At 39.0% G+C, this 14,788-nt stretch overlaps 1 protein-coding gene across 1 annotated transcript in view; it reads left to right on the top strand.

The window, feature by feature from the left end:
* Positions 1–9,992, top strand: part of LOC104490474 (conserved oligomeric Golgi complex subunit 5-like) — a gene marked incomplete at its 3' end in the record, with an annotated part of 43,307 nt that extends 33,315 nt beyond the window's left edge. The window contains exons 9-12 of the mRNA XM_010132761.1: positions 5,851–5,961; positions 7,339–7,401; positions 8,195–8,298; positions 9,755–9,992. Coding sequence (XP_010131063.1) covers positions 5,851–5,961; positions 7,339–7,401; positions 8,195–8,298; positions 9,755–9,992 — 516 coding nt within the window. The remainder of the gene's footprint in view (positions 1–5,850; positions 5,962–7,338; positions 7,402–8,194; positions 8,299–9,754) is intronic.
* Between the last annotated feature and the right edge of the window lie 4,796 nt (positions 9,993–14,788).

Raw genomic sequence — 14,788 nt, forward strand, 5'->3', positions numbered from 1 at the left:
GTTAGTTCTTGGCTCACAAAACAAACGTGTAATTTTTTTTTTTTTTTTTTTTTTGGTTAAAATATACTGGCTAAACTCCAGAAAAAATGATCCAAGCATAAAAGGCTGGTTTTGAGAGTACTGAGTACTTCATTTTATCTTGCTGGGAAAGTTAAAAGAATTCTTTAGATCTAGCATGCAATTTTTGCTAACAGATAGAAAAAGAGCAAGATTGCACAATCTGTACAATATTTTGTTATATTGCGCTCTAAATTATTTCATACCAAATTAAATTCTGTGATTCAGAAATTGATTTGGTTAAACGTGTGTTTTTATGGTAAGGGCTTTGCAGGAATTCTTCAATTTTGGAACAACTCTAATGAGAGCTGGACAGTGTAAAGCTCATTTATAACTTTCTACAGAGCAGAAATATTTTAATCCAAATCAACACCTGGACTTGATACCAAAAAAGGCAGAGAGCAATTGAATTGTTGATTATATTTTTTTATGTATAGGTGAATATCATCCCGTGATGTTGGACCTATCTCATGTGTCTTAGGGACAGATGTCTGTTCTTCGCCTCTGGAGGTACATTCTTATTAGCTGGTTGGGACCAACAGCTACTGGGATGACATATAAAATATGATTAATCATTCAGTCATTAATTTGGCAAGCATGAAAAATTCAATAAACTGTTACATACAGAGGTACCAGGATCAACACACATTGTCCTTGAAATCCTCCTCAGACTTGGGCTAGCTAGATAAACATGAATCTGAAAAAGTCAGATACAAGTGGCATAATTTTTGGAAGCTGAGAAATAATGCTGAGTGCTTCAGGTTTAGGATTCTCTGAGATTCCTTCAGGAACTGTTTTTAGGAGCTTTCTGTTAACAGAGTTGTTTTAAAGCATCTCATTATTTAAGGACTGTGAACCATTACTTACTTTTGATTGTATAGTGCATTTCTTCTCAGGTGATTCAAAGACTTAGAGATAATTACTGTCTTTTCTGTTACAGAAAGACCATTTTCTGTTTTTCTTCCATTTCTTCTGCTTTTGAACATTAGGAAGGAAAAAAAACCCCAAAACCAAAGCAGAAATACCCCTGAGGGAGCAGTTTGATGATTGCTGTTTTTCTAGCATGAATACTACGTGCATGATGTTTGGTCTTTTTTCTTGGTCAAAGACTTAACAGTCCCTTCAAATTTTTCTTCCCAAAATAAGGATCAGTCAAGGACCTTATTTGCCCCAACACATTCATTCAAATCTGACACTTCGAACCTCTAAATTATGTTTCTTCTTTTTGCAAATTGTCCTAGAAGGGGCTAGTATGTTAGGTGGCATAGCTACTTGAGTTCAGATTGTTATGTATTCTTCTGCTAAACAGTGTCATATTTTCACAGAAGTAGCAAACTGATTTAGTAAACTTCCGTGGCTCTTAGGTGGAAAGAAGCTGGTTCTGCTGTATGGAGAATGTTAAACCCAATAGTAAATCATACCAATTATTTGTAGCTTATGGGAGAAATCCTGGGGCCAAGCCCCATTGACTCAGAACCTCTGTAAATTGATTCTGTGCTTTATAATAAGTTGTTATGATCAGGCAGGAGGCCAGGTACCAGATGGATTGATTGCTTTCTGCTAGAGGTATGGCCACATCAGCTGCCTCTATTAGGCATGTATTTATTCCTGAAAATGTCACCCTGACAATTGGAGTTCAATTTGTGCTATCAAAACACATTAGTCTGGTGATCCTAGAGTTAGATCAAATGCTTTGTTTAGAGGCACTACTTTTGTCTTACTTTGATTTAAGATCTTCTCTGTACTCCTAAATTATGATGCTGTTTCCTGCTGTTTGTAAAGTGGGTTTGCTGAGGCTGTTTTAGAGTAGAGAAAAATAAATGGAGTTTTCCAAAACTGTCAACATGGATGCACACAAGATCTTAGTTACTTAGTGTGAAACTGAGCTTTTAACAGAATGGTTAGTCTGTGGAAGGAATGGTGGCAAACCAGCTCACAAATACTTGTCTCTTCTGAGCTGCCACCTGTTGAAAGAAGGGAACTTAGTCGCTTTGAAACACTAAAGAGATTATAGGAAAAGATGTATCAATAGTCTGAGCTTTTCTACAAGAAAAAGACAAACTCAGTTGCCATTTTTTTTATAGCCCGAGGGAGAACTGATTATTCGATTAATGTCCTAATCTAAGTTCATTCCTTTATGGTGAAAATAAGAATTTAATCCCAAAGCAATCTTATAACAATATCTCAACATGTGAGATCAAATCCATGCTGTCAAATTACATGTCTGTTCTGAAGCATTAAACACAGAAAAGTACAAAATCCGGAACGCTTGGTGTATTTATTTCCAAGAGATTTTTCCAAAGCAAGCCTATGTGAAGAGGTGCAGGTAACATTAACAGAGTGAGAATTCATCAGACACGACTTCAGGCAGTATAGCTAACTATATGTATCTGTGGTATGCTCAAGATTCCCTTTACAATTAGCAGAGGGAAATAGGTGCATGCAGGGTGCATTTACTCTCTCCTAAATCAGGGTCTCTAAAATAGGTTAGATGAATTACTCAGGAGAGGTGCTTAATCCTCTGCTTTGTGGGTTCCTGCATGTGGTCAGGCAAATCATTCCTGAAATTTTCTGTGTTGGGCAGTTTACTGACCCAATACAAGGCACCTTCAATCTCTGCAGGTGAAGCAGGGTAACCTTGTTAGTGTACAGAAGGATACAACATAAAATAAACTATTTCCCAGAAGGATTTCTGAGTTTGATGAGAGCACAGGATCAATATTGGCTTACAGTTTCTCAACCATGTCAGGCTGAAGCAAGATGGCCATCAGTCAGATTGTTCCTCTTTGTGACACAGTTTTTGTGTTTCAGCTTCTACAAGTGTCTTTTTTGGTTCAGTAGACTACCTGATCTACTACTTAGTCCTTAGGTTCTGATGAATTAGATTAAAATTAAAAAAAGTCTTCTAGGCAGCTTCCTCCAGCTAGTAAGCTCCTGGATTGAACCTGCAAATTTGAACCTCCTACTTTGGAGAATGTTCTTACATGTCAGGAAGTTAGTATCTCCAGTGTTTATTTCTCATTCTGGTTGAACAGCTGCCCTTTGATTTTTCTTGAGATGCTGGCTGGGACAGAAGCTCACATTCACATTCTTGAGGTTACCACAAGGCACAGCCCTTGTCCTAGTGCCTGCATGCATGATACAAAAGTCCTGGCTGGTATTTGCCAGTGGGAGACTTCTGTCTCACTCCTCTCTTCTTCACTAGCATCTCATGTTGACAGTGTGCTGGTAGCTTGTGTTGGCAAGGGGGGCTGATACTGACTTGTCACCCGTTGTAGAATTGCTGCTTACTGGGGAAGGGGGTGCCTGTGCTTTGCTTGTACCCATGAAATTGCTGTAATAGTAGACAGGCTTTGAGGTAAAAGCAGAAACCGTTTCCCCAGCAAAGTGCAGAGTGTAAGAAATCAATTGCTATTCTTAAAGGCAGATACAGAAAAGTGGAATGGTTACAGTCCTTGTTGTTACTGCTCATTCAGGTCTAGCTTCAGCATGGTTTCTTCTCCTGTTTTCAGCTAGCAGGCTTGAGCCAGGCTAACTCCCAGCTTGACTGATGGTTCCCTAGAGGTGGGATCTGGTCCTTCAGCTACACTTTGTCTTTTAGTTGTTTCTTTCCTAAAATAGATTCTGATTTGGGATGAAGTCACCCCTTCTGTCCTCCCTGTTTCTGCTTAGCGTAAATGTACCCTTCTGGCCTTCTGCATTTCTGGATAAATCTAACTGATTAAAAAGGCATCAGATTTTGTCTCCGGTGCCCTCATCAGAAAGAAGGCCCTTGGACTGTGTCTTTCAGATGAGTGGATGTGGCTAGGCTTCACACGTATTTGACTTAACCTATTTACATAGTGCAGTCCCCAGTGGGCAGATAACAGTGGAAGAATTACATTACCACTGGGCTTAAATGCGTAAGCTGCGTCCAGCACAGAACTTCAAAAGGACTTGTTGTATAAATGAGAGTGATGAGAGTGAAAACCTGGCATGATGGAAAATAACTCAAGGGATGATTTGCGTCTAAAGTAAATGGGCCATCAGAGTTGTTTGTTGGGACCGGGAAGAAACAGTGATGGCATTTTCCTACATGGATGCTTGATTGAACAGTGGATATTAGAGGTGTCAAGAATTCAGTCTCTACAGTGCTTAAAAAAGATGTGAAAAAAATGTTATTGGGGTCTGGGAGGGAGGTCAGCTAGGGGGGACAGCATGTTTCTTTGCACAGCTGTTTTGTTACTAAGCTGCGAAGCTGCAAGTGTGAGAAGCAGCATTGTTAAAACCAGTCAGGTCTTAGCAAATAGAAATATCAGGAAGGAAACAGATATGTACGTAGCTCACATAGCTGTTCTCATCATGAAGGCAGGAAGATGCTGAGATGATATATTTGTCAGCTACTCTAAAGATGCATTCTGATGTCAAATAATTGAAGATACTTTGGGAAAGATTTTTCCCTATGCAAACACCTCAGAAACCTATTTATCCTGACATAAACCCTAAGTTTGAAGAAGGGGAAATGAACTGATAATGTCACTGTAATATTGTGAATAAGTTTGAGTTCTTGTGTGCTTGCAAGAACTTGTCTAAAATGTCATTATTAACAGTGCTGGCAAATACTAGATAACTTGGCTTGCATGCTGTCTGTGTTTATGCTGAGTGAAAGCTATGGGAAGTACAGAAATACTCTTTCACTAGTAATGATTCACTATTTCCATAACTTAAAAATTTTCATGTTATGATTGTTCCTTTTGTTCTTAAACAATTGTTAAGCTATATTAAGTTTTAGTTTAGGAGCTTTCTGTAGCACCTTCAACTGTGTTTAAAGACACACTTTGTAAAAGTCTCTTGACTTGTTCAATGAGGTGAATATATTTTTACTGAGAGACTTTTAGAGCGATGCATCTTCAGGAGTTTCCTGAAGGATAACTTTGTATCGTGAAATATAGATAACTAGTCAGATAATTATATCTCGGTAAAGCATTCTATTAATAGCTATTCTTGCTGTAATATTTAGACCTACTTCTAGAATTCCTATAGCCTTTTGTCAGTTCTTTGAACTTTGGCAGCTTTCAGTGCACAAGAAAATTTCCATTTGTTTGCCAATTACAATTTTTTAAAAATTTTAAATTATAAACATATGCTGTGGTATCCTTGTGAGACTGTTCTGTAGTTAATTGGACATGTATCGCCCTGGAACTTTGATTTCTATGGTAATGATAAAAAATGCATGCTTTGCGGAGTTTAAATATGAAGAAATATTTGGGTTTATTTTTGCTGAAAGATTCATGAATAGAACTCTTTAATGACAGATCTAGCAGTTTTGGTTCTTGCAGTTTGTTTTCCTGTTCATTTACAAGCCATGAATAAATACAAAGCTGTGAGCCATCTATTTGAAGAAACAGGTTTTAGAGAGAGGCTTGAGTGGTTGTCAGAAGGTGGGGACTGAAAGCATATAGAAAAGCATACCCTTTTCGGTTCTGCTGCTGCTAGTTTATACTGTATCCTCGGGTAGGTGACTTCACCTGCCTTAGATTACAAAGCTCAAGTTATGCTGGGACTAGGTAACTCCATGAGATCTGGGTCTGTGATTTGAGAGCTGAGACAGCAGTCTCTCATGGTTCCTGTTGTTCAGTTTGTATTATCTGGACATGGAAATCATATGAATCAAGAACAAAGTTAAGTGGAAGAACATCTCTACTGAAGACCTATAACTTTATGCCCTGGTCTAAGTTTAGTTAACTCTAATTTTGTGGTGATGCACTGTTTGAAAAGTTGATATTGTTTTAACAATTTCTGCAATCACTGCAGCTGTCTACTCAAGGAGATGCCAGCCAGGTCATTGGACCACTCACAGAGGGACAGAGGAGGAATGTAGCTGTAGTTAATTCGCTCTACAAACTGTATCAATCGGTTCTGAAGGTAGGCTTCCTTTGGTATTTCTCTTCCTGCCATAGTGTTATCTTTTTTTGCTCTACCGTATGCATAATCTCCCATTAGCTGATGAGGACTCTTACAAATACATCCCAATTTTGGATTAAGAGATGCACCTTGCTATGCATTTGTACTCTTGGAGGCTTGATTGGCCCTTGTATGCACTGCTATATGGCAGATTGTCAATATTAGAAGAGTGAAAGATGTGTTGAGAATAATCATGTTGCACAGCCAGTTGTGTTGTGAGCCTAAACAATTGAACTCTTTCTGTTCTTTATTGTCAAGTAAGCTCTGTCTTTGTACTAGTCAGCCTGATAACCCTTGTCTGCATCTGTCTCAACTCAAGCTCACCTTACTCAGAACACCCTTGTTGCTTTCCCATGATTGTAACCAGACTGAAAAGGGGCCAGAAAGGGTGAAATGAATAAAAGCAACACCTCAGAAATATCTTTGTGCATTGTTTCTGTGACCAAAGTCTGGCCTCAAAATGTTTTCAGGACTGAGCACAGTAACGAATAATTCCAATTTACTGGCATAGTGGTGCCAGTGGTTATACAGCCTCTGTAAATTAAAACAAACAGATATTTTCATAGTTGTAGTTACTGTGTTTAAATCCTAGCCTGACAGGAAAAAAATCATGAGTACTCCTGACTATGGATATGTTTAAGGAGTGTTAAAAAATGCTAAAAAGCCTGTAAAATTTGCTTGGGTTTTGCAAACAGATGGTAGATCAACTTGTAAGTCTGCTTTCTCTGATGTATTTAGTAATGAACCTCATGTGCCTTAGTGTTGGAGGGAGATCTGATATGATTCAGTCTTTGAGTTCAGTACTTATCTGGCTTAAAAATACCGTTGTATACCATGTTCATAGCTGTAAGAAATTGGTAGAATATTCCTTCAGATCATTCCTTGACTTTCAATTTTAATATCGTTAGAACTGTACATAAACAGATATTTAAAATGTAGTATTATAATAGTCATGATACTGAAGAAGAACAACCATTCTTGCAAATATTTGCCATAGAGCTGCTTGTATAGTTCTCCATAAATTCTATACTTAGCAGTGGGAGAATACACCACTTATTTTTATTCTTATTCTGTTAACCCATCAGCTAAATTTCAGTTGAAATCAGCTGAATCATTTCTTTGCCAAGGCATAAGCACAGTCCGTAGGAAATTTGAAGAGCAAAGAACTGATACTGGTGCGTTGAAAATTCTATCTGTATAAAACACATTTGGTAGTTATCTATACCTGTGTAAACCACTCATTACTGTAGATAACTCGGTTTTTAAATGAAATAAAATATTATGGATTTTAACAATTTGTTGAATGTTGATTCTTAACAGTTGCTTTAAAATTTTTAGGTGATTACCAATCAGAGCTCATTTCCAGCAGCTGCTGAGCAAACAGTCACAACTGCCTTAAAGGTAATTGAATGTCCATATGCAGCAGGGGTAGGGCTGAGTTTTGCTTTGCTTGTTACAATTAAAATGGGCATTTATTTTCCAAGGTATTAGTTTGCATCAGTATATGTTTGTCAAAAGTGTGCAAATATTCTGAAATTCTTTCTTCGTTGTAACTGCATCTACATTAATGTTGCATATGCCAAATCACTGCTTGAGTAGCATTTGCATTCAAGAATATTCTCGTAATGGTTGGAACTCAGATGTCATCTGTGGAAATAATGTCTTTCTCTGTAGCGTTCACAAAGCAATAACTGGATCCTTCATAATCCCCTTAGCCCCCTCCCAACACACACGTAAAATTACGATTTTTATGCTTCCTCGTGCTTTTCTGAGGGGCGATGTAGATAGCCGAGCAGCTCTCGGTGGATGACAGCTATCCACGTCCATCCTGCTGTGCACTGACTAGGGAGGGGCTGAGTACTGAGGAATGAAGGGCAGCTTGCGTGTGTGAGGAATGAACAGCTGAACAAAGTCTGTGCGCCAAAACATGTGCATTTGCAAACCAGGAATGTCAGATTGTTGTGCACCTTTTTGAAGGAAGGCTTTACAGAGAAGTAGTGAACAGCTTTATTTCTGTACATCACTGGTAAAATCAATTAAAATGTTATGCAGGCTTTTGTCCTATTTAGCAGTTTCTAATGCAGAATAATAAAAAGCGCTATTGAAATGAACTGTTCATCGGGGTGTTTTTGAGGGGTTGCAATGCGAATGCTTCTAGTTTCTGTTTCCTTACCTCTGCCTTTTTCTATTTTAGGCAGTCCATGATCTAATGGGTAGTGCTGTGCAACCGTTGCTGAACTCCGTAGGAGATTCAGTAGAAGCTATTATCATCACTATGCACCAGGAAGATTTTTCTGGGTAACTAGAAATATTGTTTAAATTTACCATTGCTTTAGTTAGACATGCTGCATGCACATAATAGATTGCTATTGCCACAATGGCCTTGGAGCAAGAGTGCGTTTTTGTTGAGGGGGGGAAGGCAATCCTTTATGTTCGATGAACACAGACAGCAGAATTACACCTATCAATTGAAACAAATTAATCAGGTTATTGCTTTAGTAAGACATGCTGCATGCACATAATAGATTGTTATTGCCACAATGGCCTTGGAGCAAGAGTGCGTGCTTTAGTTAGACATGCTGCATGCACATAATAGATTGCTATTGCCACAATGGCCTTGGAGCAAGAGTGCGTTTTTGTTGAGGGGGGGAAGGCAATCCTTTATGTTCGATGAACACAGACAGCAGAATTACACCTATCAATTGAAACAAATTAATCAGGTAGCATCCGTCTTCTTCCTTTCTTCTTTTTTTTTTCGTGGACAGTCTTCTTGTTTCTCAAAATAAAGCATATAACCTCTGATTCAAAATGACACATAAATCATTCTGAAGTATTATTTGAAAACTCAGATTTAGTGTATTATGCTACTTCCCCATAGTGTTTTGATTAAAATTTCCAGTGTTTTTTATCTGCAAAGATCTTGAGCTTTATTTAAAATTGAGACTTCCTTCCTAGGCATTGTTTTGGTTATCTCCATTCTGACATTGCTTGTATCATCATCAAATGTGCTGGTTTATGTCTTGGAAATTCACATAAAATAGTATATTTTCAGAGGTGTTTTGAATTTTCCTTTTGCCTTTTGGTTTTTTTTTTTTAAACACAGTATTTTACCCTCTCCATCTTCCTTTTGCCACGACTAGCAAAGTATCTCTCTAGGTGGATAAACTGATTCCAGCCAAAGGCTGAATTTTGTTAGATGGCCAGTATGCTCAGATTCCTGAGTTTGGAAGAGCTCTTTTGCCTGTCATTCAAAGAAGGAGAAAGGTGATTGATTTCTGTGTCATGTAGCTTCTGTGATAATAAAGATTGACTTCATAATCCTGGGTTTGAAGGAACCTAGAAAACGAATCCTGTACAGAGAACAGGTTTGAGATACACTAAGCTAGTAACCCTGTGACATGTGCTTGTATTTTTTGATCCATGATTAGCGTTTCAAATCAAAAACTGGGGCATTTAAATTTGGGGGCTGGATTTGAGGTTTAGGCTCCAAACTGGTGGAGGTTCTGCAAGTTGGGTAGGAGAGGGTTGATTTCCTGTATGTTGTTGGGCTGGGAATGGGTGATAAAGAGATACTTCTTTACTGTACTTTCAGAGAGCTACACGCTCTTTATTCTGAATAAAAATGAGACTCTACGATTCATGCCATGGCTTTGTGGAATAGGAAAAAAATTAAAAAGAATCCAGTAGTTTTTGGTTGTGTTTTAAAGATTAATTTAGCTGTCCTCATTTCTTTTTTTCTGTTCTTTTTTTCCAGAACATTATCCAGCTCAGGAAAACCAGATGTCCCTTGTTCTCTGTACATGAAAGAACTACAGGGTTTTATAGCAAGAGTCATGAGCGACTACTTCAGACATTTTGAGTGTTTTGACTTTGTCTTTGATAACACTGAAGCCATAGCACAAAGAGCAATTGAACTTTTTATTCGCAATGCCAGTCTAATAAGGCCCCTTGGTGAAGGTGGGAAGATGCGGCTTGCGGCAGATTTTGCACAGGTACCCTTAATACTGATTTCTGCTTTTCACTGTTACTTCACTGTGTACACTGTAACGTATCAATACTTTTGTCCCCATCAAAGTGTAAACAGGCAGTTGTAGAGATCAGGGCATTCCAGTTCTACACATCTTCTCTGATGAGATGCTGTATTCTGAGAAATGCATCCACTAAGTAGTTGAGGACCCCGTGTTGCTGTAAGGCACATTCAGGGAGGTCTGACAGCTTCCTGTCAAGTGACTGTTGCATGTAAATTCAGCTGCGTCTTGACATTTTGTCCTGCTTGTCTGACCATCCATCATTTGCCACCATTCATTCACTTCATTCTTTCTCTCTCTCCTAATAGAATGGGGTGTCACTTTCTTAATTGCTTTAGATATCACAGTGCCCACAGTGGTTAATCACTAACTTAACTCAGCTGCCTTACCGCGTAGGAGATGAGATAAAGAAATACCAATATCCTGTGGAAGAACTGCCCTTTCGGTAACAGGAGGGCAGTTTTCTTCCGGGATTCTCTTCATGACCTGATTGACTTAGCTGGCTCCCAGCTTTACCTAGCTCTTACACTGGACTAAAACAGAAAACAAATTGCCAGATTAGTATCCACTACCTGTCTGCATTATCTACTGTATTCAAATTCAATTCATCAATAGTAACACTGTGGGATTAACTTGCCAAAGAATACAGGCATCCACTAGATTAGTCTGAGGGTCTCAGTTACTATTATCCAAGCAGAAAATTGGGAATTATCACCGTCTGCATGCTAAGTGCTGCTTTTGGCTGGTAAGTAGCAGAGGTAGGAGAGAAAGGCAGGGAGGAAGGAATCACTGCCATCTCCACTCCTGCTTGTGGCTGCTTTGCATCATTTGCCTGTGAATCACATACTTCTGAGTAAAGTTATTTTCATTACTCAAAAGTAGCAAATCAGCCTTTAACCAGAGCAGTTAAAGGGAAGTTTTCAATTGCTATCAGTGAGAAGGTTCTGTTCCCTTGTCTATTTTGAAGACAATGGCATAAAATTGGAGGAAAAAAATGGATGCTTGACTCCTCCTCTGGAAGGAATATAGATAACTTTTGCAATTTATGCTGCAGTACTGTCATGGTTTAACCCCAGATGGCAACTAAGCACCACACAGCCACTCACTCACTCCCCTGCAGCAGGATGGGGGAGAGAATCAAAAAAAAAAAAGTAAAACTCATGGGTTGAGATAAAGACAGTTTAATAGGGCAGAAAAGGAAGAAAATAATAATCACCCCCCTGCAGCAGGATGGGGGAGAGAATCAAAAAAAAAAAGTAAAACTCATGGGTTGAGATAAAGACAGTTTAATAGGGCAGAAAAGGAAGAAAATAATAATAATGGTGGTGGTAATAATAACAGCAACAACAATAGTAATAAAATTAGAATATACAGCACAAGAGCTGCACAGTGCAGTTGCTCATCACTCGCCAACCAGTCAGTTACTGATCAGCACACCCTGCACAGTTTTCCTCCCAGTTTATATGCTGTGCATGATGTCACATGGTACGGAATATTCCTTTGGCTGGTTTGGGTCAGCTGTCCCACCTGCGTCCCCTCCTTGTGCCCCTCCAGCCTCTTCTCTGGCAGGGTATGAGAAGCTGAAAAGTCCTTGACTTAGTATAAACACTGCTTAGCAACAACTGAAAACATCAGTGTGTTATCAACATTATTCTCCTCCTAAACCCAAAACACAGCACTGTACTAGCTGCTAGAAAGAAAATCAACTCTATCCCAGACAAAACCAGGACAAGTACTTAAGTAAGTTGTATACATTTGGAAAATATCTTCACCTACTTCTACTGTAAAGAGGATCTGATTTGAGCACTTAAAATACTAAAAATATCACTTATGTATCTTTTTAAACACTTATTTTTCTCATTCTGACACTTAAAAGGGCTGCCTTTTAAGTGAAATAAGAACATTGTTTTCGTCTGAGTGAAGGGGGATTTGCATGTTCTTGTCTGTGCTGAGTATAACTCCTGAATGGACAATTGTGAGAAGATAAATGTTCTGATTTCTCTTCCTTTGCATGTTGGAAAAAACAGCAGGTTTTGAACTCGTTCTTGTTCCCTGCTTTCAGCTGTTGCTGTATCCAGAAGTTGCCTTGTGTTTTTCTCATTTTCACATTGCACCATATTTTTGGCTTGTTTAAAAATGAGTTTAAGACAAGAACTGCCTGTGTCCAACCTGCCCCATGCAGCCAGCTCATCATTCACTCTGTGCCTTTGAGCATCCCTGCACAGAGCTCTCTAGGGTGTCCCAGGCTGCACAGAGGCCGTAGTGTCCAAAATGGCCTGGACACTATATGTTGTTGGGAGGAAACATTTTATGTGTGGAGGCTGCTTTATATCCACGTTTTCTGGTGTGTCTAGCCCTCCCAAAAAACTGGTGTGTTTTGGGCACGTGCCCTTGATACCAGCTCTTGATAGCTCCACTGGTAGTCGCTCTGACTTAGCTAGGAGTCTTGGGCCCATTCGCCGAAATGTGGCTGTAATCCTGAACAGGACTCACTTCACTTCCATGCTCCTGTTCCCATGTCACGTGCCTTTGTTAAGGAAAAGACTCGATTCTTCCAATGAGAAGCTGCTGCTTTGGGCTCAGGAGAGCAGGGAGCAGTTATTTAGCTGGGCTTTTGGCTTGAAGGGAAGGATAAACTTTTCCAAATGGCCATAAATGCTGCTTGCAGGGTTTTCTCAGTCCCAGAAAATCACTGCATTGTTGGACTAAAGCCAAACCTGAAGGAAACAACCTGCCTGAAAGACACTATGTGTGTAGGAGGAGGTTTGATTATAAACTGCTTTTACTTGTCTTCTGTCTTGTAGAATCATTTTGAATTTTCTGTACTCGAAAAGGGTTACATGTATCTGCTTAAAACTGGCTTTTGAGACCTAAACCCCTGTTTGGTGTTTTGGGGTTACTTGCATGGAAGAAGCCTGGGCAGAAAGCTGCTCAGAAGCTTTGATTAATTTAAGGTCCTATTATAAACACGTATGCAGTAAGTCAAGTAGTCTTGGGTTGCATCAGGTTTGGAGTATCTCATGTGTTTGTGCACGTTTCTTTCAGGGCACTGAGAGTTAGATTTACAGCTGCCTTATACTCTGCAGAATAGCTTTGGCTGAGAGTCAGATTTGAAAAGTTTTGCACCAGAAATGTGGTTTACTGATTAAGTTGCCTCAGATCAATAGCTGTCTACACAGAGGGGAAACACAAGGCTTCAGATTCTCTTCAGTGGGTTCCGTGAGGTGCGCAACAGCCAGTTTCCTTGAGTAATGCTCAGCTACTTAAACAGTTAGGAATTACTGCCGTAATTCTGTTGAATTCTTGGTCTTACCCTCTTTCCAGTGTCAGTATTGCATTTTGCTATCTTGTGCATTACAGATACTTCGCCAGTAAGGATAGGTGTGTGCTAGTGTGGTAGATGTGAACAGCGGTGTGATGGGCTTGAAATACACCTGGATATCGTTAATATGATTTCCTGAGGATCAGCGCTTACAGGAACACAGAAACATTTTAAGACCTAGAAAATGTCTGCAGTGCTGCAAGGTTATTATCAGATACTGTGCTATTCCTTGGGACTCTTGATTTGAAATATTTCCAGTCTACAGGCTGAATTCACCTCTTTTCATGCTCTCAGGTTTTTTGCTGACAGTTGCACAAGATTACTTTTCAGTTCACTGCTATAAATTCCTGGAAAAGTTTGTTTTCATTTGGTTTTGTATTTATAAGGTGATCATAATTCAGTATCCACGTATGTAATACCAAATTTCACTTTTAATTCAGTGCTAGTCGAACTGAAAAAAAGTTCTCCTGGAGGCAAGCAAGCCTTGATGCTTTTTCAGTATTTGTTTCTGGGAAGTACCAGTTCTTCTCTGGAGAACCTTTTAATGTGTTTGGTATTCAGAGTCGTTGCAGCAGTTAACAGTTAGGCATGGCTTGGGATTGGTGGCTTGTAGTTCAGGCCTTCCTAAAACCCAATGGAAGTGCTGGACAATGCAGCAAAGAATGAAATATAAGTACGGTCAGTTGAGAAATTTATTTAGAAGAAATGAGGAATGTACAGTAATATTTGGCATAGAAATTTGAAGTCTCCTACATAATGTTTGTATGCTGATACAGAAAAATAGCTGTTTATTAATAGCAAATACAAATCACAACTGCATCGAAATAAAGTGCTCTAGAAATTGCAGACTTGTATTTATCCCTCATGGCATGAAGGCATGATATGATTTCCCACTTTTTCATAGTACAGGTGTATGTTTGGAGTGGCATGTAAGGTAGGAGCCACTGTCTGTGCCATGAACCCCATCTCATGTCATGAGTCATTATTTTCAGCCTTGTCGAGTGAATGATTTTCATGGGTCCTGTTTTGGTTAATACTATTCTATATATACCTTCATATTTTCTTACCTAGGTGTGATTTGTAGTTGAGTTTTTTGGCATTGTTTAGTACTATGTTCAAACAGTTTTGATGGGGCATAGTTAACACTCCCACCAACTCTTCAAGTCTTAGTCAGTAAATTACTGCAAGATGATTTGGTTTTATTGAGGTTTTCTAGAAGAATGGTTTTACTGTAGAAGTTGGCAATGCTAAATTCTAGTGCAGAATAAATATTTCTATCTGCTGGTTAGCCTATGGTCAGAATCTGGTTTCCTGATTCAATATATGGCATTAAAAAAGCAAGAATATTAGGCATTTGGGTGTTCAAAAATGTAAACCTATTTGCTCCTTTGATCAAACATGATTATATCAGTGTTAAGGGTCAAGGGACCGAGGTAAT

The sequence above is a fragment of the Buceros rhinoceros genome, unplaced genomic scaffold, assembly GCF_000710305.1.
Source record: "Buceros rhinoceros silvestris isolate BGI_N320 unplaced genomic scaffold, ASM71030v1 scaffold3843, whole genome shotgun sequence".
Lineage (NCBI taxonomy): Eukaryota > Metazoa > Chordata > Aves > Bucerotiformes > Bucerotidae > Buceros > Buceros rhinoceros.